This window comes from Miniopterus schreibersii, assembly GCF_964146895.1.
Source record: "Miniopterus schreibersii genome assembly, chromosome: 12".
Taxonomy (NCBI): domain Eukaryota; kingdom Metazoa; phylum Chordata; class Mammalia; order Chiroptera; family Miniopteridae; genus Miniopterus; species Miniopterus schreibersii.
The window spans coordinates 27,000,294-27,027,502 of record NC_138112.1 but is presented as its reverse complement, the minus strand read 5'-3'; the positions used below and the strand labels follow the sequence as shown (position 1 = coordinate 27,027,502).

The window sequence follows — 27,209 nt, the reverse complement described above, 5'->3', positions numbered from 1 at the left end:
TTGTCTGCTGTTGTAAATTGCCCCTTGGGGATCACATGGCCTCCTTCAGATAAATGTTCAGTCCTTTAGATTTTCTTTCTTCCCCCTGCCCTTCTCAAAGGTGGGCCCTGGACGTATAGAGAGGTGGGGCTCACATGCCCTCTTGTGGGAAGCGTTAGTAAAAAGGGCTCAGACCTATGGGGTTTCCTTCGGATCCCTGCTCCCTCTGCCTTTCTGCTGCACCGGGAGTGCTTTAGACTGCTCTGGCCTTTTGGACATTGTGTGGCAGCCAACACCAAGCCCACAGTTACAGCTGTTTGCCAATGGCCAAGATGTCCCTGCCCACTGCTTTCTATGCATCCCGTCCCAGCTTGGTCCTCAGGCTCTCGTCACACCTCCTTCTGGAGAGCCTGCGGGAACCAGTGGGCCCAGCTGTCCATCGGTCTCCCTATAACGGGGCCACACTACTGCTCGTGCTGGAAGTGATCCTGAGAGGACCTCTAGACCTTTTTTATGGGGCCCTTCCCTGTTCTCCTCGCCCTGCACATGTGAGTCCCTCTGCGGTTAGCTCCTTGCCCTCATCTGCCCGGAAAACAATTCTTCCTTTAGGCATTTGATTGTCCATTTCTTTGTGAATCATTTTGTAAGTCCCCCAGGAAATCTTAAGTGCTTTCCCCCCAGTGCTCTCTTGTTTCACTGTAACTCTTGCTTTTACAAAATATGTTGAAATTATCTGTTTATGCATCTGTCTCTTCACTGCACAGAGCAGGCTATGACTTTTCAACTATATATCCTTGAAACCTAATAAATAATATGTGCTCATTAAAGGGTTATTGAATGAAAGAATGTCCACGGGTACAGATATATGTATTGGTGGAATGAATCAAATATATGGCTTAAGTCTTGAGTGAAGATGTGAGAGCATGTTGTTGGATGAAAAGGGCACATAATTTTTGGTTTAGGTGCTACAAGAGTGCTACAGAGGTTGTGCAAAATTCACTACCATACTTTGAAATTCCCTTTATACCCAGACAAGTAATCTATGCTTAGATGCCATCTGTGAAAGAAAATTCACTATCTTTTGAGAGAATTCACTTCAACTACACACAGCTCTTGGTAGCAAGTTATTTGTATGTGATTCTCAAATGTGCATCTTGAGCACTAACGTGTGTCCTTAGCTCTGGACCTGCATTTTAATTTGCCTGCCAAATAGTTCCACTTGGATGTCCCAAAGGCACTTCAAACTCAACATAGCTAAAGCAGAGCTCAGTAAATTTCTCCTTAAATTTTCTCTTCTTGTATTTCTTTTTGCACCATCTGCTCAGATACCTGAAGTAAAAATGTCACTGTCATCTTCTCTCCTTTTCTCTTTTCCTTGCTCCCTATTTGACCAAATAGAGTTAGTGAGTCTAGAAAGCAAGGAATTTAAAATTTAATATGCTTTCTATGATGTTGACAATTATTTTTAAATTGCCTTTATAAAGTCATGGTCCATACTATTTCCAAAAACCAATCAAGATGAATCCCCAGTTTTTAAAAATAAGCATTAATTTGAGCTACCCTTTGTGTGAGAGCTGGCGGGGATGGACAGTGGAGAATCTCGGCCCTGCACCACTTGGTCTTGGGCAAGCTAAAGGGGACGGCCACACAAGGTCCTTTTCACAAGAGGAACTTACAGGCTTTTTTCTGCCAGGACCTCTATTTGTGTTTTAGAAAGGCAGAAAGAAATACTATGAAAGATTGAAATAACAAATCATTGAAAACTAAGGCATACATAATGAAACAATTTTAGTGCTTGTATAGAAAAAGGACATGTACTTATAGACAACGTTAGAATATAGGATTTGAAACATTTAAGACCATCTCTGCCAAGTAGACAAACAGCTATTGTTAACCCTCGGCCACCAGAGTATATAAAAACTAAGAGAAAAAGGCGATTGACAAATCAACTGCAGTATCTACAAAAAGGTTTATGAAAGCATAGTTTTTCTTGGCCTTTTCAGCAGCCTGTGGATGCTGTGACGCTAAGGTTGCCTGATTATTAGACCATTATAAAGAACCCAATGGATCTAAGTACAACTAAGAAGCACTTAGAACATAAATGATACGCGCAGGCTGCAGAATGTAGAGAAGACTTCAACATGGTGTTCTCAAACTGTTATTTATACAACAGGCCTGGAGATGACATTGTTCTTATGACACAAGCTCTAGAGAGGTTATTGAGTGGAGATTATTTCAGATGCCACAAGAAGAGCAAGTCGTGGGTGGTAAGGAAAGAATAAAGAAAGGCACTCAACAGGATATTAGCAGTTTCTCCTGTTACAGAAAAAGTCCCCCTAAAGCATCGGAAAAAGGTATTTAAGCAGCAAGTTTGTCCCTTTGTATTTCCTGAAACATCTATTTCTCCTTCAAATGTGTCACAAGGTGATGCACCCAACTCTACCTCACAAGCAGTGGCTCAGGTTACAAGGGCTGTGAAGAGGAAAGCAGATGCACCTCCTACAGCTTCAGTAGTTAAAAGCAAGAGGTGAATGTCCCCCAGCACTTACGGGGGGGGGGGGGGGGGGGGGGGGGGAATCAGCAAAATCACCCATAAAAGAAGCTGTGTTGAAGAATGATTTGCCAGATTCTCAGCAACAATATAAAGGCATTATAGTGAGATTCTTAAAGAAATCTTGCCAAGAAGCACTTTTCACATGCATGGCTCTTCTATCATCCTGTTGACATTAATGTGTTGGGCCTCCCTAACTACAATGATACTGTGAAAAATCCAATGGATCTTGGAACTACCAAGAGAAAAATGGACAATGGAGAATAGAAAGATGCATATGAATTTGCTGCAGATGTTAATGTTCATGAATTGCTACGAATACAGTCCTCCAGATCATGAAGTAGCGGCAATGGCAAGAATGCTCCAGGATGTTTTTGAAATGCATTATGCAAAGATCCCAGATGAACCTGTTGAGAACATGTCTGTATATAACATCAAAAGAAACACCACAAAAGTCGCTTGGTCGAGAAAGTGGTAGTAAGGCTTCCTCTGAAGATGACTCTTCTGGTGATTCTGCAGATGCATGAGTTCAGCGCCTTGCAAAGCTTCAGGAGCAGCTTAAGGCTGTTCAACAAGTACAGGTTCCGACCCAAGTACCGTTAGGTGTTTTAAGTACCCTTCCATATGCTAAAACAAAAGAATTCTAAAAGGGAAAAGAAAAGAGAAAAGGTTAAATAACAGAGACGAAAATCCAAGGAAAAAGTTTAAGCAAATGAAATTAAAGGAAAAGTCCAAGAGCAATCAGCCAAAGAGGAAGCAGCAGGTTTTGGCTCTGAAACCTGAGGATGAAGATAATGCTAAACCTATGAGCTATCGTAGAAAAGGCAGTTAAGTCTGGATATAAACAAACTCCTCCCTGGAGATAAACTTGGGAGAGTTGTTCGTGTAATACAACCAAGAGAGCCTTCACTGAGAAATTCCAACCCTGATGAGGTAGATAGGCCTTGAAAACAACAACGCTGAGAGAGCTAGAAAATATGTTGCTGCATGTCTAAGAAAAAGGTCACTAAAACCTCATGGTAAGAAAATAATGAAAACCAAAGAAGAACTTCCTTCACAGAAAAAAACAGAAGTTGGAAAAGCAGTTACTGGAATGTCAACAATCAGCTAAATTCCAGAAAATGTAAAACAAAATCTGAGAACACTCAGTCATCCAAGGCTGTTGGAAGTGGTTCCCATGGAGAGAAAGCAGCAGCAGCAGCTCATCCGAGTCTGAAAGCAGTAGCAGATTCAAGCTCTTCAGACAGCAGTGATTCCAAATCAGAAATGTCACTTGAATTTACTGGAGTAAAACAGAATGATTCTTTTAGAAAGAAAGAGACAATCATCTATGCAAGATGCAATCTCTTGTTTTACTCCTTCAAGTGGAACAAGGCCAAATCACCACCAGTTAGCAGTTAAGCATCAAGAACTGAAACATTTGCAGAGTGTGAAAAACATTTCACCTTTACAAATCCTGCCTCCTCGGGCTATTCTGAACAAGGCTTGAATGGCCTCACTGGTGAAGACACAATGGTGTTAGAACCTGAAGGTCAAGTTCCTGTGCAGAAGGATGTAAGGATCAAGAATGCAGACTCTTGGAAAAGCTTAGGTAAACCAGGCAAAATTTCAGGTGTGCTGAAATCCTCACGAGACCTCTTCCACCAGTTTAGAAAAGCAGCAATAGAAGAGAAAGTAAAAGCTCGAACACAAGAAGCACCTGGAACAGAATAGAAAGTATTGGGAGCTATTTCAAGAAAATCAGAGGGATGCTGGCTTCACACTAGAATCTCTTTCAAATAAGATGCAAAACAAGTGCCTTGGAGGAGAAGAGAAAGGACATCAGCAGTCACTGGAAACAAGATAAAATGCAAACTCTGGCTCCTCAAAGACCTTCATTTAGCAGGGGAGACAGAGCAAGAGTGGAGGAGAGAAGCAATGCGTGGCACCATTGATATGACCCTTCAAAGCAGTATTATGACAATGTTTGAAAACAGCTTTGATTAAAATTCAGTTTTTAAATTAACCATCAACTTAAAATGAATGATATGAAAGATTAAAATGCATATAGTAAAATTATTGCTTTTGGACACCAAGATACCAATCTTATTTGTGTTTTGACCACTCTAAAATGGTTAAACAATTTCAATTTCTTAAAAGTATTCATTTAAAAAACTTAAGATGATCTCAATAGTTACAAAAAATATTAGGGAAAAATTTAGTACTTTTATTAAATCAACAGTAGGATCCTAATAATAATAATTTAACAGTTCAAATCTTTTGTAAGATATCATAGATATTAGGTTTAGAGAAAATAATTATAAAAATTATATTTGACTACTAAGAAGGGCCATTTGGTGCCATGACCCTCCCAACCAAAGCCACAAGTGGCATTCCATTTTCTTTTCTTTTTCACTTCTCGTAACTCAGTGGAAATAAAAGACAGAAAAAAATGTCAAGTTTAATTGAATCATGAACAAAAAGAGCTTAGTAATAAAGGACAAATCATTTAAAGGAAATTTAATAGATTTAATTTATCTTTATTTCAATAAATATTAATTTTAGTGTTATTAAATTTACTTATGAGATTAATTTAAACCATTTCTGGTTATAAGTACTATCACAAGAATTGAAAACTGCCTGGATATAGAACAATGTATGTGTTCTAATTAATTAATTCATTAGAGAAATTCATTTCTTTGAGGAAGATTTTGAATGAGCAACAGAGCTGTTTAACCTCCTGAAAATACTTCTCCATTTAACGCTCTCTCAACAGTAACCAAACACTTAGATTTCTGGGAAGGATATGAAACGTCCTGTTGCATGACTTTCATTATCTGGTTTTATTTAGCCTGATTTTTAGGAAAATGGAGAAAATTGAAATTTCTAAATGACTTAGACTAACTTAAATGGAAAGCCAGGAAAACTAGACAAAGCTATTCAAACACGTCAGCAATCAGAGTTATAAATCTAACTTGGATCTTGCAGCGGAAAATTGCAAGAGCATACATTTTATTCAAAATCCTAGGTCCCTGACTAAATTATTAACTATTAAGTTTTAACTAACTTATCTATCTCAATTTCTTAGGTACATTTCTTGGGTACTTGGGGAAGAGCAGGGTTGGGAAAGGTGGCCTACTTCCTCCTTTCACTTCCTTACCCCAGAAAATCTAAAAGTATTTACTTGGCTATAAAAGGAACTAGTTTTCGTTTTCCTAACATTTCGAAAGGCTGGGAAGGAGATAACAGCTTACGAGAACCTTACTTAGTACTCTAAAGGGGTAGGTGATGTCACAGGATATCCTTAGTTTGAAAGACTGGACTTAACTCCCCGAAAGGGCCCTCATTCCCAGCTTTGGAAAGAACCCAAGAACTGTGTGTGCTGCCTCCCAAGCATGCCAAGCCCTTGGGTCAAACATTTCCAAATGTTCTATTAATTCCTTCTGTTTATAACTTCATATTTTTTCTCATCCTTTGACATTTAAAAATTGTAAACTTTTCTTTAAGGCATTCAAGCTTGTAATCAAGCCGATTCTCTCTCAACATACCAGATCCTGAAGCACTAACCCCCAGCTTTGTAATTTAGTATTATGGACTTAATGGTTCTGCTAAATTGTTTAAGGCAGGTGGATAATACGTGCTCTTCTTTCTAACCCCAAGCCACCAGCAATATTTGAGCCTTTACGATGCCAAGGCATTGTTGTATATTATCATTAATTGCATATTTGTTCCCTGGACTGTAGACTCTTTAGAGAGAAGGAGCCACGCCTGACTCACTTTTGTATCCTTCTGCATCTAGCACAGAGCCTTGCCATAGTGAGAATCCAAGCATTTAATGAATGACTTATGGCATAGAGGTATGCATGTGGTAATGCACTGACTGCCTCCAGATTCTAAAATACAATAATTAAATCTCAATTACAAACCAAAAATGTTAGCCATCTCTTTCTAGGCGCTCATCTCAGTTACACTCTTGGCAACTCCTAACAGATGCTGAATCTAAACCCCTGAGCCTTTCCTGTCTCCTGCTTCCTCAATACACATTAGTCTTTCCAGCTTGGGGAGGGAGAGAGGTGAGTTGAGGATTCTATCTAGTAACATTTTTCTGTATATTCTTTCCACCAACAAGCCTCCTTTAGACAGAAGTTATCAACATACACTTATTAAAAACTGATAGCTATATCAAGGTAACTGGCAAATGTTGTGGGTAGAGTCAGCCATACTTCTTACTGTTAATTAAACCTGCTACATCTATCAATGACCCTCCATCACCTGCAATACAAAAGCCAGACTCTTCAGCATGATTCGCCTCTTCTCTCATTGTACAGTTCCTCTCCTACTTCTCCCAACTCCCACTCTGTATCTGTCCACGCCGAAATAACTGTGCCTTCACATGTGTGGTTCCTTCTGCCTAGAATGTGCACTCTCCTCTCTGCCTAGGGAATCCCTCCATGGCTTTCAAGATCCGGATTAGATGTTATCTCTTCTGCTAATTCTCCCTCAGGACCCCATACCCCCATCACTGACACTCAGCTGACATAGGCTGAACCTCTGTCTCCTCCCACAGCACCTGCACAGCTTCCCATGGTTTTATCACACTCTTTTCTGTTTTTATTACCATCTTCCCCACAAAGCTAAGGGATATTTGAAGGCTATTTTATCTCGCTGATCCTTTTTCCCAAAGTGTACTGTAGTTTCTGGCACATAGTAGGCACACAATACAACTGAATGAACAAACGAATGAACACTATCCATCTACCTGATATTTCTCAGAACAGCCCCAGCAATAAAAGAAAAGAGAATTGTATTATAGAGGCTGATAGAAAGGGCTTTAGGCATGTACTTCTCTTTTTAAAAATGCTGTAATTTACTATTGTCTTCCAGTATTTTTAGTTTTCTGTGTTGTTTGTAATTAACCTTATATAGATCCTCATTTAGCTATTAATATACCACACTGATAAATTAATTAGTCTTATGTTCTTATTTATCTCTGCCTCTAGCCTCATCTGTGAGTCCTATGATGTTTTGAGAGAGTAGGAAAGGCCAACTCTTGCCATTCAGTAATAAATGCCTAACAACCCTACAAACATGTTCTGCAAATGACCTGGAAAAGAGTCCCACCCGTTCCCTTTAGAGAGGAAGGGCAAAGCAAACCCAGTAATAACAATACAGGATAGATTGTCCTCTCAGGCAAAAGCACTCTTAGGAGTGGAATTTCTTATAGAAGGCTAAGTAGGACTAAATAAGTACCAACCATCCATTCTCTTCCCCTGAGAACAGATTGCAAATCACAGGAAGGAAGTTGAAGTATTGGAAAAAGCTATTCACGAACTGGAAGAAGAAAATTTGGTGCTCATTGATCAACTATTCAACTGTAGACTTGTGGATCTCAAAATACCCAGGTGAAATGTATTAACACATCTAAAAAGTATTTTATAAACCTTTGCGTCTATAAAAGCTATTTTTAAAGATGCCTTAATTCTTCAGTGCTCCAGCCAGATTGCAATAGTTGAAAAGGAAGGGACTCGCAGAATGGCTGTGGTAAAGGTATACGATTGTGACAAGTGACCATTGGTACAGTGCAAACCTTGACTTGCTTTTCCTGGCAATGTGCTTAGTCATAATAGCAAGCACTTACCGTGACTGTCACAGCTGCAGACCTTCAGAAGCCTCCAGGCCAGCGGGGAATATGAGCATGAAAATCAATGCAAAGCAGTGCAGGGGAAGGTGTGTGAGGTACGGGGTTAGCCCAAAGGAGGGCGTGGCCAGTTTCGTGGCAGCTTCCTGGAAGTGTTCTGGGCTTCTCCCTGCCTTGTAGAATATAGAATTGTTTCCTTTGATAGTTAGTGAAAGAGTAAATAGCCTGGCATTCAAAGTCACATCGATTCCTGTACAAGAGAAACCACACATGCACATGGCTTTGTATTTTAGGTTATCTCTTTCTTATCTGACAAAGAAGTCTTTGTATAACAATCTTGATGGAAAATTGGGGCCCTGGAATTAAAACTCAAAGAGGCATTCATAATTTGAACGAGTAGTCAGAAACAAGAAATAATCTAAATAGTAGCATGTTTAGGGAGAGAGGGGAAATAAATTACACAACGTAAGGTGTACATGTGCAAGATGGGAGGGACACATCTGGGTCTAGGAATGAAAGCAGAGAAGTTCAACAGAGTGGAAGAGCCAGGAAGCCATTTCCACTCAAGTCGTTCCTGTGGCTTGTGTGGCACGGAAAAATACTAGTTGAGTCATAACAAAGTATTTGTTGCTTACAAACTTCCTAATGTATCCCAAAAAGGGTGGATGCAGGTAAGTTGTGGGGTTTGTGTTTGCGGGGTTAAGTGACAGGTGTCAGGATACAAGATTGGAGAAACTGGGAGACAGTGCAACTACTTCACGGGGTGAAAGCTGGGTGGGGCAGGACAGAGCAAGAGCCGCCTGCCTCCTCTCCACAGCTGGCGTGTGCTGCCCTGGAGAGGTACGTGCCGTTGGGGGTGATGCAGGCAGTCAAGCTGAACGGATTAGTTGATTGGTGAGCTCCTGTATCTCCAGACTCTTAAGCTGATGCCCTTGAGGGCCCCTAGGAGGTGGGGGCCTTCCTGTCCCCCACCAGGCAATGCTCTCTTTTGCCTGCCCTCCTCTCTAGGCTCAGTCTCCAGCCCCACACGCCTGCCCCGCCTCTAATCGTTGCTATCTGCTCTTACTGACCTTTTAAAAAATATATCTTTATTGATTTCAGAGAGAGGAAGGGAGAGGGAAAAGGGAAAGAGAAAGAAACATTAATGATGAGTCATCGATCGGCTGCCTCCTGCATGCCCCCCGCTGGGGATCGAGCGCAGCCCAGGCCTGTGCCCTGACCCCGGATTGGACCTTGACCTTCGGGCTCATAGGCCAGTGCTCAACCGCCGGGCCAGCTCTGCCTGCTGTTCACTGTCCTCTTTTCCGAACCAGCCAAACCTGAGGAAAGAGCTCCCCGTGCACTGCCAGCCCGTGTCCTGCTTCGCCGGCTCGGCGGCTGTATCTGCCGGTGCCGACAGGACTGTGACGCGCTGACTCTAACAAAGGGGAATTCTTTCATTGGCCAGAGGAAACTTGGCAAGGAGAGGAAAGGAGATGAGAAGCTTTTTAATGAGGATTTTCAAGTTGTTTGCTGCGTCATATGCAATTTCTCCCTCCCCTCTGTCTTCCCCACAACTATCTTCAGTAGAATCCACATTGTTCATCAGTGCCCTGTGGGTTGGTTTTCTTCAGTGGGAGACATGAGTCTTGCTTCAGAGTTGGGAGAGATTAAATTAAAATCCCCCCAAGGAAAAAGAAACAGTAGGGAGGCATCTGTAAGAGCTGGGTCATGTGCCCCAGTGTACACGGCTGCACCCTGAGCTTTTCCTTTGCAACCGGCATCTACCACACTGGCGACTCCTTCTTTAATGTCTGCTTCCTTGCTGGACTTGAAGCCCCTCGAGACAACTTTTTAGGACATTTTAGAAAAACCTCCATAAAGAAACAGAGGAACATGTAAACCCTCAATTATCTGTTACACTTCTAATCCAGAGGAAAGCTTTACATATACTCAGGAGCTATTACTGTACCCATTTTCAAGTCAAAGAAATAAAATACATACTGTATATTTTGTAGTAACCACCTTTCCACCTCTTCTGTTGAGAATTCAGTCCTGTGTAATAATACTAGTAAGGCGCTGAGAAGTAGGCATCAACTGTCCTCAGTGGACATATAAAAAGTTCTGTTTTCTCATGCGGATGAAGAATGGGCTGTGCCAGCTAATAGAGTTGGTACATTTCCCAGCCTGAGCTCCCTCAACTCCTTCCCTTCACAACTCACACAGAAGGTCATAGTGTCTGCTCATTAGATGAGGTGAATGTCAGCCAGAGGTGACTACCCAGGAACTGAAGTGCCACAGGGTTGAAGCGAAGTGGACTAATGCCTACAAATCTATCCAACCTGACTTCGTACAATAACATTCTTTAAAGTATTTTCTATATCATTAAATATCAAGTGCCTCTGCCCTATGGCCATACAAAAGTGACAATAAACTAATGATTAAGAGAGAAACCAGCTGTATGAAGGCTATGGCATTTAGTAAAATCTTATTATTCTAAATGGTAAAACTAGAAAAGAAGAGAATTCTATGGCCTCGGACACCTCTACTTGAAGACCAAAGCTACATATGAAGCTAACCTTCACTAGGTAGGCCTTAAGAAGGTTTTACAGATACAAACATTGTATGCAGTTGCATTATTTTCTGGAGGCTTCAGCATTTTGAGTAATACTTTATTCCTGCTCTTTAAATAACTGGCAGGGTGTAAACCAGGGGATTCACTCTGGTTGCCAAGCTGCTAAGGGCGAGGGGCTGTTCGCATATCTTAAGGGTCCAATTGCTTCCTGCTGTCTTCAGGCAAACCTGATGGAAATGCCATCCGGAGCTGTCAAGGCATATCTTTTCTGATTGAAAATTCCGTGGGAATCTGAAAAGGGGAGCAGAGTTAAGCACATGCGCAGAAAGCTGCAACAGCAGAGCGACTCGCAGGCCGCAGCTGAAACGTGCCACTCAGCGGACGCCAGAGCCCCCAGTCAGCTGGGGTTCCTCCTGCTCGCTCTTTCTCTCCTCTTCATTTTCAAGCCGCCCCACTCAGGCCACTGGCATTTCTCACCTGGATTCCTCCGGCAGCCACCTGACTGGTGTCTTGCTCACTCTCATTTCTGGGACTTTCAGTGCTATTCCCTGATCATGAAATGCCCTCCCTTCGCCCCAAGTTCTCCCTGGCAAACAGCCCTTGGCTCTTCAAGACGCAGCTCAGGTTTTATATTCTCCGGGAAACCAGCCCCCCCTTCCTAAAGCTGAACCAGGTGCTGCTTCTCTCCGCCCGCAGCACTTCTCACACTACGCTCACTACCCAGCATGGTGCAGACCGTCACCCTAAAATACCGCAAGCCTGCCTGCCACCCCGCTGGGCCCTATACCCTCCTCAAGGGCAGAAACTGTGTCTCATTTTCATCTATGTGTCTCCAGCACCCAGAAGAAACGCAGACACTAGTGAGCAGGTGGCACAGTACTTGCTGACTGACAGACTGCTTTTCTTATTTGTTCCTTCAGGCGCCTGTATCTTACCCAAGCCGCTGGGCAGGAAGAGCCGCCTGAAAAAGTGCCAGAAATACATACAGGTATTATTTTATTGTAATGGCAAGTTAAGAAAAAAACAACATTATTGAGCATCTATTATGGACAGGCACCTCATGCCCAAGGAACAGATGCATATTCAGGGAAGAGATACCTGCCAGCCCCTCCACACTCTTCCTCTCACAGCACTGGTCCTGTTTCCAAGTCAAAGCCACCATGTTTCACAGGGAATTAAATAGATACTGTTGGAAAGAGACGGACTGTTTTCTACTCTGGTGTGGTTTCCACTTTGGCCAACCAACTAAAATACCAACACACACAAATCTTCCCATGATTACTGTAACTTAACAGCCAACAGAAGGAAATGCAGCTCAGATAGTGTCTGAAAATGGGGCTTGCCCTCACTTTAATACACAGATTCTACATTTCTAATTCTCAAATTCATCTCCTCCAAGAGATTCTCAGTGGTCTTTCAAATTAAAAATGTGACAAAGTATGTATTGTAGTTTAATTTTATCTGTCTAAAATACATACATAATTAATTACTTTTCACTCATCCTAGAAAAGTCAAAATCAGAACCCGTAGAAGTAGAAACTAGAGACACGGAGAGCTCATCAATTGAGATCGGTGCTTTCCCCCTTAGTCAAGAGGACAGCATCATATCTGACCAGCAGCTAAACACAGACAGAGAGAGCTCATGCACAAAGTTTATGGCTTCTGACATGAAATATTTACTCTATGAGGATGAGCAGGATTTCAAGGTAAGATTAATAAACAATTTTGACTACTAAGATAATGCTGTTTTATTATTGGAGAAAATTAACCTACAATACGGATACTGAAAAATTCTATTTGCAATTACGGGTAAAATGTGCCCACCATTAACATCTCATTGGATACTATTTTTACCCCTAGCCTTGCCCAGTTTGCTACCTATATTCATTTATACACCTCCATTGCTAGTGTACCATATATTTTATCTAATAATACATAACAAATTACCCCCAGACTCAATGGCTTATAACAATAATCATTTATTTTCTTTCAGAGCTTCTGTTGGTTAGGAAATTCAGGAAGGGCTCCAATGGACAGTTCTCATTTGAACACTCAGGCAGTTGCAGTCCTATGTTGGCTGGAGCTGCAGTCATCTGAAGGCTTGATGGGGGCAGGAGGACCCCTTTCCAAGGTGGCTCACTCACATGGCTGGCAGGTTGATGCTGACTACGCTGGGGGCCTCAGTTCCTCTTCACAGGCCTCTCTACAAGGCACTTTTATTGGCCCTTTGTTATGGCGTCTGGCTTCTCCAAGAGCAAGCAGTCCCAGAGACTAAGACAAAAGCTGCAATGTTCTGCATGGCTTAGCCTTAGAAATCATACACCATCCCTTCCCTCATAATCTATTGGTTGATGTAGTTACAAAGTTCCACCCAAGTGGAGGCAATGTAGTTCATACATCTTGAAAGAGGAAGGTTGGCATCACATTGTCAGAAAAGCATATATATTAAGGATATATATATATAAAAGGATATATATTAGCTTGGACATCTTTGGAAAGTACAAACTGCCATATATATACCATTGAATGAAACCTGGAATATTCAAGCCTTTTGTTGTTGTTGTTAATCCTTGCCAGAGGGTATTTTTTCCATTGATTCTAGAGAGAGTAGAAGAGAGAGAGGAGAGTGGGGGAGATAGAGAGAGAGAGGAGAGAGAGAAACATCGATGTGAGAGAGCCACACCAACTGGTTAGCTCCCACACGCGCCTCGATCAGGGGTGGGGAACCTGCAACCCAGGTATGTGCCCTTGATGGGGAATCAAACCTGTGACTGTTCAGTGCATGGGCTGACGCTCTAACCACTGAGCATGCCAGTCAGGGCCAAGCTTTTTTATTTAAAACCTTTTGGTACATTATAGTTACCCCCACATTGACCCCTTGCTCTTTTCCTTCTTGGTATTACCAATAACTTAAAAAGTTCTCCTAGAACTTAAAGTTTTTTATGAAAAAAAGTGATATAGGAAAGCAGAAGAAACTGATTAAATCAACAAAGATCATTTTAACTAACTACAACTCAGTCCTGCCACCATCGAGTAACAGTTTAAAGACTAAAGATCTAGTCCCTATAGCATTCAAACACCCCCATGAGTGCCTTGGAATCATGACACTTAGTATGTTTCGATGACCTCAAGTGGACAATTGTCTACAAAATTCTAAAATTGGATACCACTTGGTTGAATGAAAAACCTTTTTACTTAGAAGTTTTTGATGTGGTAAAAATGGCATTGTGTAGGCTATGGATTGAATGACATCTTCCTGCCCCACCATTTCCTATGTTGAAGCCCAAACACCCAATGTGACTATATCTGGAGATAGGGTCTTTAGGAGTTAATTAAGGTTAAGCGAGGTCATAAAGATAGGGTCCTAATCTGATAAGACTGTGGCCTTATGAGAATAGGCTCCACTTTGTGAGGACACAGCAAGAAGGGAGTCATCTGCAAGCCGGGAAGAGAGCTCTCACCAGAACCCAATCATGCTGGCACCCTGATCTTGAACTTCCCAGCCTCCAAAACTGTGAGAGAAGAATTTCTGTTGTTTAAGCCCCTTAGTCTGTGGTATTTTGTTATGACACCCTGAGCAGACTAACACAGTGTATGAAGATTCTGAACTATGTGGTAGATGTCTATCAATTTGTTTTTCTCCTCTCTTACATTTAGTATAGTTCTATAATTATGTACTTTCAAAACTGAATACAGTTATATGCATTTTTGAGTAACAAAACATCGATTTCCTTTTTCATTTTTTGATATTCCTAAATTTGAATCAATGTTTATTGAGACTCCCGCAACACTCCAGGTACGTGTTAGATGCTTGGGAATTTCAGGGGGAGAACAGGATGAAATGAAGTCTCAAAGATGCCTAGATGGCAGGCACCGCCCTCAGATCCCTTACAAGCTAATAGAAGAGAGATAAGAAAATCATTAATTACTGTGCTAGAGGAATGTATCACCGGTGGCTGCCTCTCTGACCAGTCTGTGAGCCTGTCATTGCGCCCAGCCCTTGATACACAGCCTGGAACATGGTGGGAACTCAGGAAAGGTTTGTTGAAGGAATTCAAAAGAAGTGTTGAAGGAATTCAAAAGAAAACATGACTTGGGAAAGCTCCCAAGAGGAAAGCACATTAGGTAGGGCCTGAGCTGTTTGAGGGTGGCTGTGGGATTTCACATAAATTAGAGTTCTAATTCTGTTTGTTGAGATCTTAAACTATAGTTAGTTTGGCAGAATATGATAAGTTTTATTTATACAGCAGCCAAAGGTCCTGTGAAAAGGGCAAAATTCATAAAGAATTTGCTCAATGTTAGAATATTAATAGTCAAAATGATGTTTGCAGGTCTTTCCCTTTGTTCTTGAATAATATAGAAAACTGTGCTGTGGTTACATCCTATATATAGGCCACACTTTCTTTTACCAGTTAAGGACCTTGCAGAGAATGTATCTCCCCGCTTTGGCTGGGGCCCCTCCTCCACCCAACCCCCTGAAAGACAGGCCTTGCCAGACTGGCTGCCTGCTCTTTGGGAGACCATGCCCCCCTGGGTATCTAAGTTTACAGAGTGGCTTCTATTTTTAGTGGCTCTCATATTTCATGTTATACAGCACTCAGGCAATGAAGAGGGCCATGAAACCTGTCAGATAAAGGGAGCCTTATCTATTGAAGCTGGTAACCTCTCCTATTCTCTTCTGTATCTGTTCTCCATAGGATTATGTAAACTTGGGCCCCCTAAAAGTGAAGCTCATGCGTGTGGAGAGCAAGAAAATGCCAATTCATTTTCAAGAGAAGGAAGTGCCCGTCAAATTCTATGAAGATGCCAGCAGCCCAGAAAGCCACATCACGTATAAAATGATGAAGCCTTTTCTCTAAGACTAAAAGCTGCAAAGTGAAAACTACTTTTCCTTATAAATTTTCTTTAGGAACTGCAATATGTCAGCTGCCCATTTTGTTTATACTTTGGTCCATTTTTAAACAAGCTGCATTTCTAAGGGTCATAATTATATTTAAAATCGAAGTTCCCAGTATTCAGCTATCCACTTACCTGCATGGCATGAGCAACAAAAATGAAAGTATAAGTTATATTTCTATATTCAAGTAATCAGAAGCATGACAGTGGGCCCAAGATGGTCTCTGAGGTTCTTTACAACTTAAAAATCCACTGGTTAATCTATGATTCCAATATGAAATAGTTCAATTAGAAATTTTTCTAAGAAAAATTTAGAGGTTTACATAGCACCGACTACACATCTTTCCCTCTGAGGATGCTAAATGGCAGTTAACCATTCCACAATTCAAGCCTACTCTTCTTTAACCTTACACTATTTATAATGAATATAAAACATTTCACAAACAAATACATTTGAGGGTGGTCATTTCCATCAGCTCTGTCAAATCTAAACTGCTGCGTTCTTACCCAAGGCATTACCATTTCCCTCTTATGGGTGCCACAAACCCAGGCAACTGTGAGTGGGCCTGAATTTGATTTACATCAGCATTTCATTTAAAGGCAAGATCTACTTAGAAAACTTTCTACAAGGAACACCTTATAAACATGAGGCCCAGATAGATTGAAAGTTAATACACCATGCAAACATTAACAAAAAATAAGGTGGTGAGATTAACTATCAGACAAAGTAACTTTAAGGTAAGAATTGTTAAGAGAAATAAAGAGAAAGTGAAGAGAAACATTTCTTAGAATAATTTCCTAATAAATAATTTATTTATTTCCTAAATAAATCCATCAGGATGATATAACAATCCTAAATTTATATGTACTAATAAACATGACCTCAAAATATATAAAGCAAAATTTACCAAACTGAAAAACACTGTGGCAAACCTTATGTTATGTACATTTTGTCACAATAAACAAAAGAAAAAAGACAGAAAAATTCAGACTTGAAGATCTTAAGATACCTCTTTCAATAACTGATAGATCAATCAGATTTAAAAATCATTAAAGACATAAAAAGTTGAACAACTTTAGACTACACATTCTTTACAAGTATACATGAAGCATTTATAAAAATGGACCATATCCTGAGCCATAAGCAAATCACAACAAATACTAAAAAATTTGAAATGCATAGAACACAGATCTCTAACCTGAGTACAAAAAAAATGAAAGTAAGCAAGACATTTCTAAAAAACCCATGGGGAGCTTGGCTGGTGTGGTTCAGCTGTTGAGCATCGACCTATGATCCTGGAGATTTTGGTTCGATTCCTGGTCAGGGCACATGCCCGGGTTGTGGGCTCGATCCCCAGTAGGAGGCATGCAGGAGGCAGCCAATCAATGACTCTCATCACTGGTGTTTCTACCTCTCTCTCTTTCTCTTCCTTCCTCTCTCTGAAATCAGTAAAAAAATTAAAAACCCATGAATGAAAGAAAAAATTATAAAGAAATAATATTTTTAATTGATAATAAAAAATATGACATGTCAAAACTTGTGGGATCCAGCTACAGTGGTGCTTAAAGAAAATTTATAACTAAGCTCATGTATTAAAAACAAGAAAGGTTGAAGATTCAACCTAAAATTTTATCTCAAAAATCTAGAAAAAAGCCAGCAAAAATAAACCTAAGTAAAGTAGTGTAAAGGAAGAATAAGGAAAAATCTATTAAATAGAATGCTGACCTATGAAAAAGAAAATCAACAAAGCCACAAGGTAGTTCTTGAAGGGTTAATTAAAACTTACCCCTAGTAAGACTAACAAAAAATGAGAAAACAAATGAAAAAGAAAACATCACTAATTTTTATGGACACTGTTGAAAGATAGTAAGAAGAAATTATAGGAAAAAATGTCCCAATAAATTTAGAAACTTAGATGAAATGAAAACATTTCTTGAAAAACATTTCTGAATAGTCCTAGATCTGTTTTAAAAAATCAAATATGTATTTTAAATTTTCCCACAAGGAAAAATTTCAAACCCTGATAAATTTTTTCAAACATTTAAAAAAGATATAATACCAAACATACATAAACTCTTTCAAACAATATAGAGAAAAGAAACACTTCAAAATTGGTCTATTAAGTAAATAAAATTATAATACAAAAACCTGGCAAGTCATTACAAGAAAAAATTACAGGCAAAGCTCAGTCAAAATGGTGGTGTGCAATCAGAAAGAACTTATGAGTTCCTATGTTCATAGCAGTGCTATTTGCAATAGCTAAGATCTGGAAAGAGCCCAAGTGCCCAAGTGCCCATGATAGATGAGTGGATAAAAAAGCTCTGGGACATTTACACCATGGAATACTATGCAGCTATAAAAAAGAAGGATCTCTTACCCTTTAAGACAATATGGATGGACCTGGAGAATATTATGCTAAGTGAAATAAGCTGGTCAGAGAAAGACACATATCACATGATCTCGCTCATATATGGAATCTAATAAACAAAATAAACTGATGAACAAAATAGAACCAGAGTCATGGATACATGATAAAGACTGGCAGATATCAAAGGAGAGGTGGGTGGAGCTGATGGGATGAAAGAAGGTGAAGAGAATAGCCAAAGAACATATATGCATGGCCCATGGACACAGACAACTATGTGGTTAGGGCCAGAGAGAGGAGAGGGTGGGGTCTAGTGGAGAGGGGCAAAGGTGAGGGCTGGGGGGTTATAAAAACTAAAAACTACATCTGGTATATGGGTAAATGTGGATTTGGCAGTGTTCTACACAGCTCCCTAAGCCTGCTGTTCCCTATGTAACTCACTTCCCTGGAAAAAATGCCATAAAATCACTAACCATAAAAAGATTGATAAATTAGATTTTATTAAAATTAAGGTCTCTTGCCATGGCTGAGTGGGGATCAGTTGGTTGGAGCGTTGTCCTGTACACCAGAAAGGTTTTGGGTTTGATTCCAGGTCAGGGCACATAACTATGGAGTGTATATGGGAGGCAACCGATCCATGTTTCTCTCACATCCATGTTTCTCTCTCTTTCTCCTCCTTCCTCTCTCTCTAAAATCAATAAACATATCCTTTGGGTGAAAATAAAAAGTTAATATCTCTTTTTATTTAAAGATACCATTAAGAGAGTCAAAAAGCAAGCCATATACTGGCGAACTATATTTCCTATGCATGTATCTAACAAAAAAAATCATATAAAGAACTTTTACAAATCAGTAGGAAAAAACACAAATGACTAGTAAACACAAAAAAGAGATCAACATTATTACTCATCAGGGAAAAGCAAATTAAAACCAGGAGATACTAGTTTACACCCAATATAATGGCCAGAATTAAAAAGTTGCAAATAGTAAATGTGGACAAAGATGCAGAACTGCTTGAATTCTCATACAATTGTTGGTGGGAGCACAAATTGGCACAAACACTTTGGAGTATGTATACAGTATTTATTAAAGCTGAACATACATATATAAATATGTATGTATTTATATATATCATAATCACCAATTCCACTCCACTTATTATGGAACAAAAATGAGTGCTTATGTTTTCCAGAAGACATGGATAAGAATATTCCTAACAACTTTACTGATAATAGCCAAAAACTGGAAACTACCCAAATGACTATGAGCAGTAGAATATGTAAATAAATTGTGCTATATTCGTGCAATGGCATACTATACAGCACTAGGAAAGAATAAACTGCAAAATGTGGCTACCTAGGTCAATCTTATGGACATAATATTGATTGACAAAAGACAGAAACAGGCCCTAGCCGGTTGGGCCCAGTGGTTAGAGCCTTGGCCCCTGGACTGAAGGGTGTCATGTTTGATTCTGGTCAAGGGCAAGTCCCTTGGTTGCAGGCTCTATCCAGGGCCCCGTGGGGGAGGCAACCAATGGATGTGTGTCTCTCACATTGATGTTTCTCTCTCTCTCTCTCCCACTCTCTCTGAAAAGCAATGGAAAAAATATCCTCAGGTGAGGATTAAAAAAATAAAATAATGTTAAAAAAAGATACAGAAAAGCATATATAGTATGATTCCATTTACACAACATTCAAAAACAGGACAGCATCTTGATAATAGAAGTCAGAATAATAGCTACCTTTGTGGTAGAGAATGACTGAGATGGTATATAAAGGAGTTTCCTGGTCATCTTTATCAACAAAAGGTCACCACCACCAATCTCATGCCAATCCAGGGTGCAGGAAACCGATAAACTTGATTCAGGTAAACGCTTTGCAAACCCCTGAAACAGCCCCCCACCAAAAACCCAAAGTGCAAAAGGTAGGCAGCCTTTTACAGAGAAAGTTCACACTCTAGTTCCTGATTGGCCCATTTTTATGCAAATGAGGACTCCAAATATGCACAGTCTGATTGGTCCAAATAGCACTGGCCTGATTGGTTGGCTTCTTGAGTTCTGATTGATTGTTATGGAGCCACTCTGATTGGTCAGTATACATGCAAATGAGGATATAGGTAGCAGTTCCACCTGGACAAAACAGGTGTCAGTCCTACAGGTCAAAAGACAATAGGAGGCGCTCCCTTATAAGGGCTGACCCAGCAGGGGCGCAGCAGGGGAGGCTGACAGCTCGGCGGGTAGCTTCTCCCTGAAATGCAGCGTGTGCGGGAGGCCTCTGTCGGCAAAGGCTGCAAGACTCTAGTTATAAATTTGTGTCCACGAGAAGCCCTTCTTAGCAGGTATATTCCCTCTGGAGTTCCACATGTCGCTCTGAATGGCAGTTAATATGGATGAGCTCACTTTGTAAACATTCATCAAGCCAGACACTTAAGATCTGTGCATTTGACTGATGTATAGGTCAAAAAAGTTTTTCCCCAAAACTGTCCTCCAAACACCGATATCCCAGTTCATTCCGTGAAGTTAAAAGGTCATGTTTATGTCTTGTAGTGTGGACAGGAGAAAGATTGTTTCCTGACAGGAAGGCAGAATACTCTGCTCGGGCAGTTTTTCAAAGGTCAACAGAAACAGAGACGTCCTTGGAAAAGCTAATAACAATATGAAGTGGCTTTGCCAATTTTCATTTTAAGAAAGAAATGTAAACATTTTATAAATAAGATTTATCTTTACTTCTAACAGATAGGGGGGGAACTCACTCACTTTCCACTGGGACAAATCACAGAGCTTCCAGGAACCAACAAACGAAGGCCATGTGACAGCGCACTGGTTCCAGTAGGTCAGCAGAAGCTGACATTGTTTTTCTCTCACACTTGGAAAGTTCAGACCATGAGATTATTAAAACAAGCCAGGCATAACATGGTAAGATTCCAGCATTAATTTGTTAGTTGTGGCAGTTTCTCCTTCACAATATCAATTTGAATCAGAAGAAAATATCAGATGACTAGAAGTCTTGCTTGCTGCCAAGAAGATGTCATAGTTGAAAAGGCATCCTTTGAAGGGGAAGAATGTTCTTTCCTTCTGTTAATATCATTTCTTTTGTGTTTAGAATTTGCAAAGTAGCAGTATCTCTAAAACAAATATGCAGGTTTTTTTTTTAACCACCCAGATTCTAAGCAACTTAGAGTGGTAGCTTTGTTAGATGACTCCATTACAAAGCAAGTCTCAATGCAATGTTATAGCACTGTGGGCTTCCTACCAGCGTCACTGATTCAGTGAAGTGTGTGCATGGCGTTAGGGGAAGCAAAATAAAATTGCTCCTTTCCTCAGGATGCTCACAGTCCAATGAGAGAGCCTGGCGGGTCGGGGAGGCTTCTCAGGGCTGGTGGAACCTGCTTTCCATCTTCATGACAAATGCAGAGAAGGAAGCAAGGGGAGTGGGAGAAGGCAGGCTGAGATATTCCAAGTGGGCTTGGTGGTCTCTCTAACTCCCAGTATCCTATTTTGAGCACCTTTCTTAATAGGGTTGGAAAAGAAATTTAAGTTGAGGTTAGGGGGATTTTAAGTAGGTTTCAGTTCTCAGAGAAACCAAGCACCTGAGTTTTAGATGGCGTTATTTAAGATTTGCTGGTAGGGACTGGGTGTGGGCCTCTTTATCCTGAGGCTCGGAAATTGCTTGTGTTGGCCCAGGAATCAGATCAGCTTGAAGAAATTAAGGAGGTGTAAAGGGACAGGGTAGAGTGTGGGAAAACACCTCAGGCTGGAGGCCTCAACTCTTGCACAGCAACTTACCTACCCTTTCGAGCCTAGTTTCCTCATCTGTATCACGTGGACCGGATTCCTCTATTGCAGGATTATTTGAAGGAGCAGAGAGAGTGCATGTAACCGGCCCCTAGTGGCCATGTACTATGTGGCAGATGAAATGATGCCCAACATTTAACCGTGATCTCTGGAAGGAAGGCCCAAGGCGTCCGGGTGCTTTAGCTGTGCATTCCCATGAAGGCTGACAGAGCGCGCCTGTGTGCCACCGGTCACATGCCTAGAGGCATCGGCTGGTCTCTGAGGACAGCTGGGCCTGCACACTTGTATTCAGGAGCTGGCTCCATCCTGGGGTGGCTGGGGAGAGGGACCCAGTCGCCACCTTGTGTGAGAGCTCCGAGGCCAAACCCTGGGCCTGCTGATGCGGGTCAGGCTGTAGAACAAGCAGTAAGCCCAGTTCCCAAATTCTCAAGAGTGTGGGAGAGGGGAGGCCCGGCACTGTGGGTCAGCGGTAACATTTTTGTTTCTTTCTGAGTCCCATAGTCAGATACTAGAACCATTCAGGAAAGGAGGAGGCCTGGGGAATTCTGTGGCAATAAAAAGCTGTTTGTTAAAGGCCTGCTTTACCCTCTCTTGTTTTACTCGATCTCAACACAACAGTTCTCTGTATTTTTCTTGGAATAAAACTGGCTTTTGCCCTAGACTCAAGGAAATGTGCCCTCCAGCAGCGGAGGCTTTCTAAATATTAGTGACTTTAACTCGATTAAGAATTTCCATTTCCCATTCCCGTGACTTTGTGAGGCTCAAGTTCCCAGAAAGGCTTTTTTTTTTTTTTTTTTTTACCACAACTCTTTAGGTTGGTTATGTTTTAGGTCATTCTGTTCTTATGATCTGAGTAAAAAACTTCAAGGTACTTTTAAAGTTTCTTCACACAGACGTGTTTTCAGATTCCCAGCAGATAAAGTGAGTTTGAAAGGGACGCACATTCAGATATCCTCACGGATTCTTAGTAAAAGGTTTTGTCAGCATTTCCTTCCTCAAGTCCTGTGCTCAGTTCACTGACCTCTTGCCTTCTTGGGTTAGGGCCATCTTTTTGTACAGTCTCAGCTATAAAAACATGCTAGACCTTGCCACATTCCCCCCCTAAGAAAAATGAAAATGAACTATGCTGAGATCCCTTGTGTGACTGACCGAGGCCAGCGAGGCATTGTTACCTTAACACCCTCAGGCACCAAATCAGTCTCAGCCTCGCCTGAGGTTCTGGGGCAAGTATGCAATTAACTTCAGACCTTTGATGTTCTTGCTACATGTCATTTTTGCCTCAGTCATTTTCTCTAGCCACTTAAGAAGGGTTTTCTGTGACTGTTGTGCTATTTATGTAACAATGTCAAATGTGGGATATAGCTGGGTCTAAAGTCTGCTGAGAAAGTACGTACTTTCGACATACTTTCAACATGTCTTGTAACCATTACTGAGCACTAGCAGTTTGGACTTGCCTGTTGTTCATTTTTAAAGTTTTTGACACTCTTTAGTGTTTAATTTCTTTGAAATATTACCAATTTAAAACTATAACCTATAATTCTTTTTTAGGAGATCTCTCAAATCTCAACTTATAGTATGTGACACGGTAAGGTATTGAAGTCTTTGATTAGAAAAAAATTTTAAAAATTAGCAATTCTTTTAATAAAAATTGTATGACTATGACAGCGGCTACTAGTTTTTCTTCCAATCTATGCTCCCCGTCTTCTATAATAATGTATTCATTTAGCTGTTTTAGCTGAGTACAGAGTCAGCCAAATTAAAGATTCTACTTCTGGGCTTCCCTTGAAGCCACGTGACAAAGTTCTGGCCCATAGACTGTGAGCAGAGGTTCTGCCCAACTTCTGGGTCTTCCCTTCCCCTCCCCTTCTCTCCCTCCCTTCATCTGCTGATGGGCTGTGCCTGTGCTGCTCAGCCACAGTCGATGTGAGACGAGAGGAACATCTTAAGAAACGTGGAACAGCAGCACACCTAACACCTGAACGTGAACACCTACCCATCTTGTGGGCAGAGCTGCTCTCCAGCTCAGACTTTTATGTGAGAGAGAAAATAAACTTGTCTTGTTTGAATTGTTAGTGTGGATTTTCTGTTACACACGGCCAAACCTAATCCTAATACAGAGATTAACATGACCTCACCAGAAGTCAATGTTTTCAATAGTAAAAAGCTGTCTGTATGACATTAAATAAGGCCTGGGTAGGTATTTATTCCCCGTTAAAAAAAATGGGGGGGGGGGCTCAAACTACTTTAGAAATTCTTTTTTTTAAATTTACCTTTATTGTTGAAAGTATTACAGATGTCCCCCTTTTTCCCCCACTGACCCCTCTGCACCCCACTCCCACCCCTCCGCAGGCCCTCACTGCACTATCGTCTGTGTCCATGGGTTATGCATGTATGCGTATGTTCTTAGGTTAATCTCTCCCCACCCACTCCCCCACCCCAGCGCCGTTCTGTTTTATAAGAGGGCATCTAAAGTTGCTGACCCAAGTCCACCTAGATGTGGGGCTGGCTAGCTTCAAAGTGCTCTGTCACACCAAACTACAGTATGACTGAGGCTGCCTGGGGCCCAAGGACTCCTGCCGGTGGGAGGACGCGGAGTCAGGGCTTCAGGTTCTGCTTGGGAAGCAGCTCCCGAGGTCTTGACCAGCGCTCGGCTGATGTCAAGCATGCAAACAGCAAAGCGGGCAGTTCCCCAAACTGAAAGTTTCGAAGGCTCTTCAGTAATGCTGATAATAGCATGCACTTAAAGTGCTGATTAGATGCACTTACGTACATTAACCCAGTTGAGCCTTCTTACGACCCTGTGAGGTTGGTCTATAACTATTCCCATCTTACAGATGCAGGGAAATTTAATCGCTTTTCCAAAAGTTCCCAGCTAGTCAAGGGGCAGTGTCAGAATCCGAACACAGGTGTTTTTGCCTCCAGAATCAACCGAATAAAAACGATAGGAATTATGTACTGAACCTTGATCATGGGCCAGGCTGTTCTAAGAGCTTCCATTTACTGATTCATTAAATACAACAGCCCCACGGGTAGGCATCGTGATGCGATTTTACACATGAAGAAACGGAGGCAGCGGGAGAGTGACTTGCCCAAACGAGTGTTGAGACGCGCAGTGTGGCCGCAGAGTCCACACCGTTCGGCTCCGCCGCACCGCCTGGAGCGGCAGGGGCTTGGCTCGTGGAGCCGCTTTCGGCAGGGAGGGGGTGCTCTGCAGAGGAAAGAATCTCCTGCCCGCCGTCCGCGGTCGAGTCCAGATCCTGGGCTCTCTGCCTCTCCTCCTTTTCCCACCTCGTCTCATCTCCAGTCCTAACCACTCGATGTCTCCCTTCCTCCCACCAACTTTGTAGCCAATCTCATTGCATCTTTATTTCCTTAACTCCGACTCTAATGACTGCCATTAGTACATTTCTTTCCATTTTTTTTTAGCTTTGTGATATAACTGACAAATAATATTTGAAGTATTTGAAGTGTACAGTGATGATCTGACTCTATCCCTTCACCCTTTTTCCTACAGCACTCATCCCTTGTCATGAAAGATTTCAGGGCCTGCTCCCACAAGAAAATAAGCTCCATAGAAGCAAAACCCCGTCTTACTGATTTCTGCACTGAAAACTCCTGGCTCCTAGAAGGCACTCAGTATGTTGAGTGGATGAACGGAAGTGACTTTACTTTCATCTTAAACTCTCCCTTGGCCTGTGCTCCGTTTACTGTCCTTTACCTCTTTTAGTTCCTGGCCAAGCTTGGTGCCTCCACAATTCCTCCCATTCCTCAGTTCCATGCAGTCTGGCTTCTGCCCCTGCCAATGCCTGCGTGTAGCGAGGGGGAAGGTGTAAGTTCCTAACTGCTGCAGCTCATCCATGGGCAGGTTTGAGTATTCCACTTGTGCTGACCAGCCCCTACTTCTTCAACTATGTCCTTGACATCACTTACCTGGATTTTCTCCAGCTCTGACTGTTCTTTCCTGGTCTCCATTAATTGTTTACTACCCTTTAATAATGGAGATATTCTCCAGGACTCATATTGACATTTTTCTTACTCCACGCAGCTGTTCTTTGGTAATCTCAATAGCTGTGATGGGCAGTCTTCTGCAGAAAGGATTTTCTATAGTTTGGATTAATTTCTGTAGATTTCCAGAAGTGGGTTTACATAGCAAAGAATACAAACATTTTTAATGATTTTCTGAAAGGGCTGTCCAATTCACAACGCCCCTAAAAATAATCAGAGTTGCTAACAGAACAGGAAAAACAGGTAGAAAATATAGATGCAAAGGGGCAGAGAATTTGGGTTCTATTAGGTGGCAATGAAAATAAAAAGTTGGCCTGAGCACAAGTTTCAAGAGTGGAGGTACAGTACACCCTTGATTTTTCGGACCTCGAATAAATGGACTTCGGATTTAATGGACAAAATTTCTTGATTTTGTGAAATTAACACCTTGTTAATTTTAAAATTCTTTTAACCAAGATCGCCTTATTATTAACAGGTTGATTTTTTGTTATTAATTCACTGTTATTTTTAACAAATTTTAGCAAATAGGCCATATGTTCGAAAAAACATTAGTAATTTCACAGACATAAACAAATATTACGTATCTACAACTATAGTTTAACACAATTAAACCCAAGAGTCACTGCTTGTAAACAATGTTCAGGAATGATTAGCCCGTGATCATACTGCATCACATGCGGGAACTGGTTCTGCTGTCCCCGTGGCATGACTTTCTACAGCAGTTTTAAGGAGTGCCAGCTGATGTGCCCAGGTGCCCTAAGCCACGCCCTGTTTGCATTTGTTTACTTGCAGTGACTGATAACTGCACTTATTAGACCTGTTCCATATAAATTTAAAATTACTGTAATACAGAAAATTTTTCTGTGAAATTAAAACTTTTCATACGTTAATTACACAAATGTGTCTATGTAAAACAGATAAACTGATTTGTCAATTTTAACATATGCATTTGGAAAACCTACTTTATTATATAACTGACTTTCAGCTTTTACGGACACCCCCGGCACAAACTAGTCCGTTGTATCGAGGTTTTACCGTACGAGAAAGGCTGGGATTGTAGGCCGTGGCAACTTGATGAGCAGTGAGCCACAGGCACACTGGATTCCAGTGATTACATTGCAGGACTGAAGGGAGGGGCTGGAGCCAGCCAAACACATGAATGCCCTTGTGATTGATCACCCCCTCCCTTCTCAGGAAGCTACATTTGGGGGGAAATTATCAAGCGTGGAAACTGTGAGGCTTAAGCTAAGGCTTGCAATCAAGAAACCACGCCCGAGAAGCTGCCTGAATAATGCGAAACTAAATGCCTTGTGGGTCCCCTGGTTTCCCGTAACCCAGGACGAGAGCTGCCCTTACCTCCTCCAGCTCAGGCCTGAGCTCGCCAGGGGCGCCTGGTAGACTCTTGTTCTCCTAACCTGGGGCCAGCGCCTCGTCTCCAGGGAAGACTG

At 41.4% G+C, this 27,209-nt stretch overlaps 1 protein-coding gene and 1 pseudogene across 2 annotated transcripts in view; both read left to right on the top strand.

Moving 5' to 3' along the window:
* Nucleotides 1–15,560, top strand: part of CCDC83 (coiled-coil domain containing 83) — a gene marked incomplete at its 3' end in the record, with an annotated part of 50,363 nt that extends 34,803 nt beyond the window's left edge. The window contains exons 9-12 of the mRNA XM_081153833.1: nt 7,790–7,911; nt 11,622–11,689; nt 12,208–12,407; nt 15,399–15,560. Coding sequence (XP_081009959.1) covers nt 7,790–7,911; nt 11,622–11,689; nt 12,208–12,407; nt 15,399–15,560 — 552 coding nt within the window. The remainder of the gene's footprint in view (nt 1–7,789; nt 7,912–11,621; nt 11,690–12,207; nt 12,408–15,398) is intronic.
* Nucleotides 1,848–4,516, top strand: LOC308565050 (bromodomain testis-specific protein pseudogene; annotated as a pseudogene). Its single transcript has one exon. The product of its transcript is annotated as a bromodomain testis-specific protein pseudogene (transcript).
* Nucleotides 15,561–27,209: the final 11,649 nt, after the last annotated feature.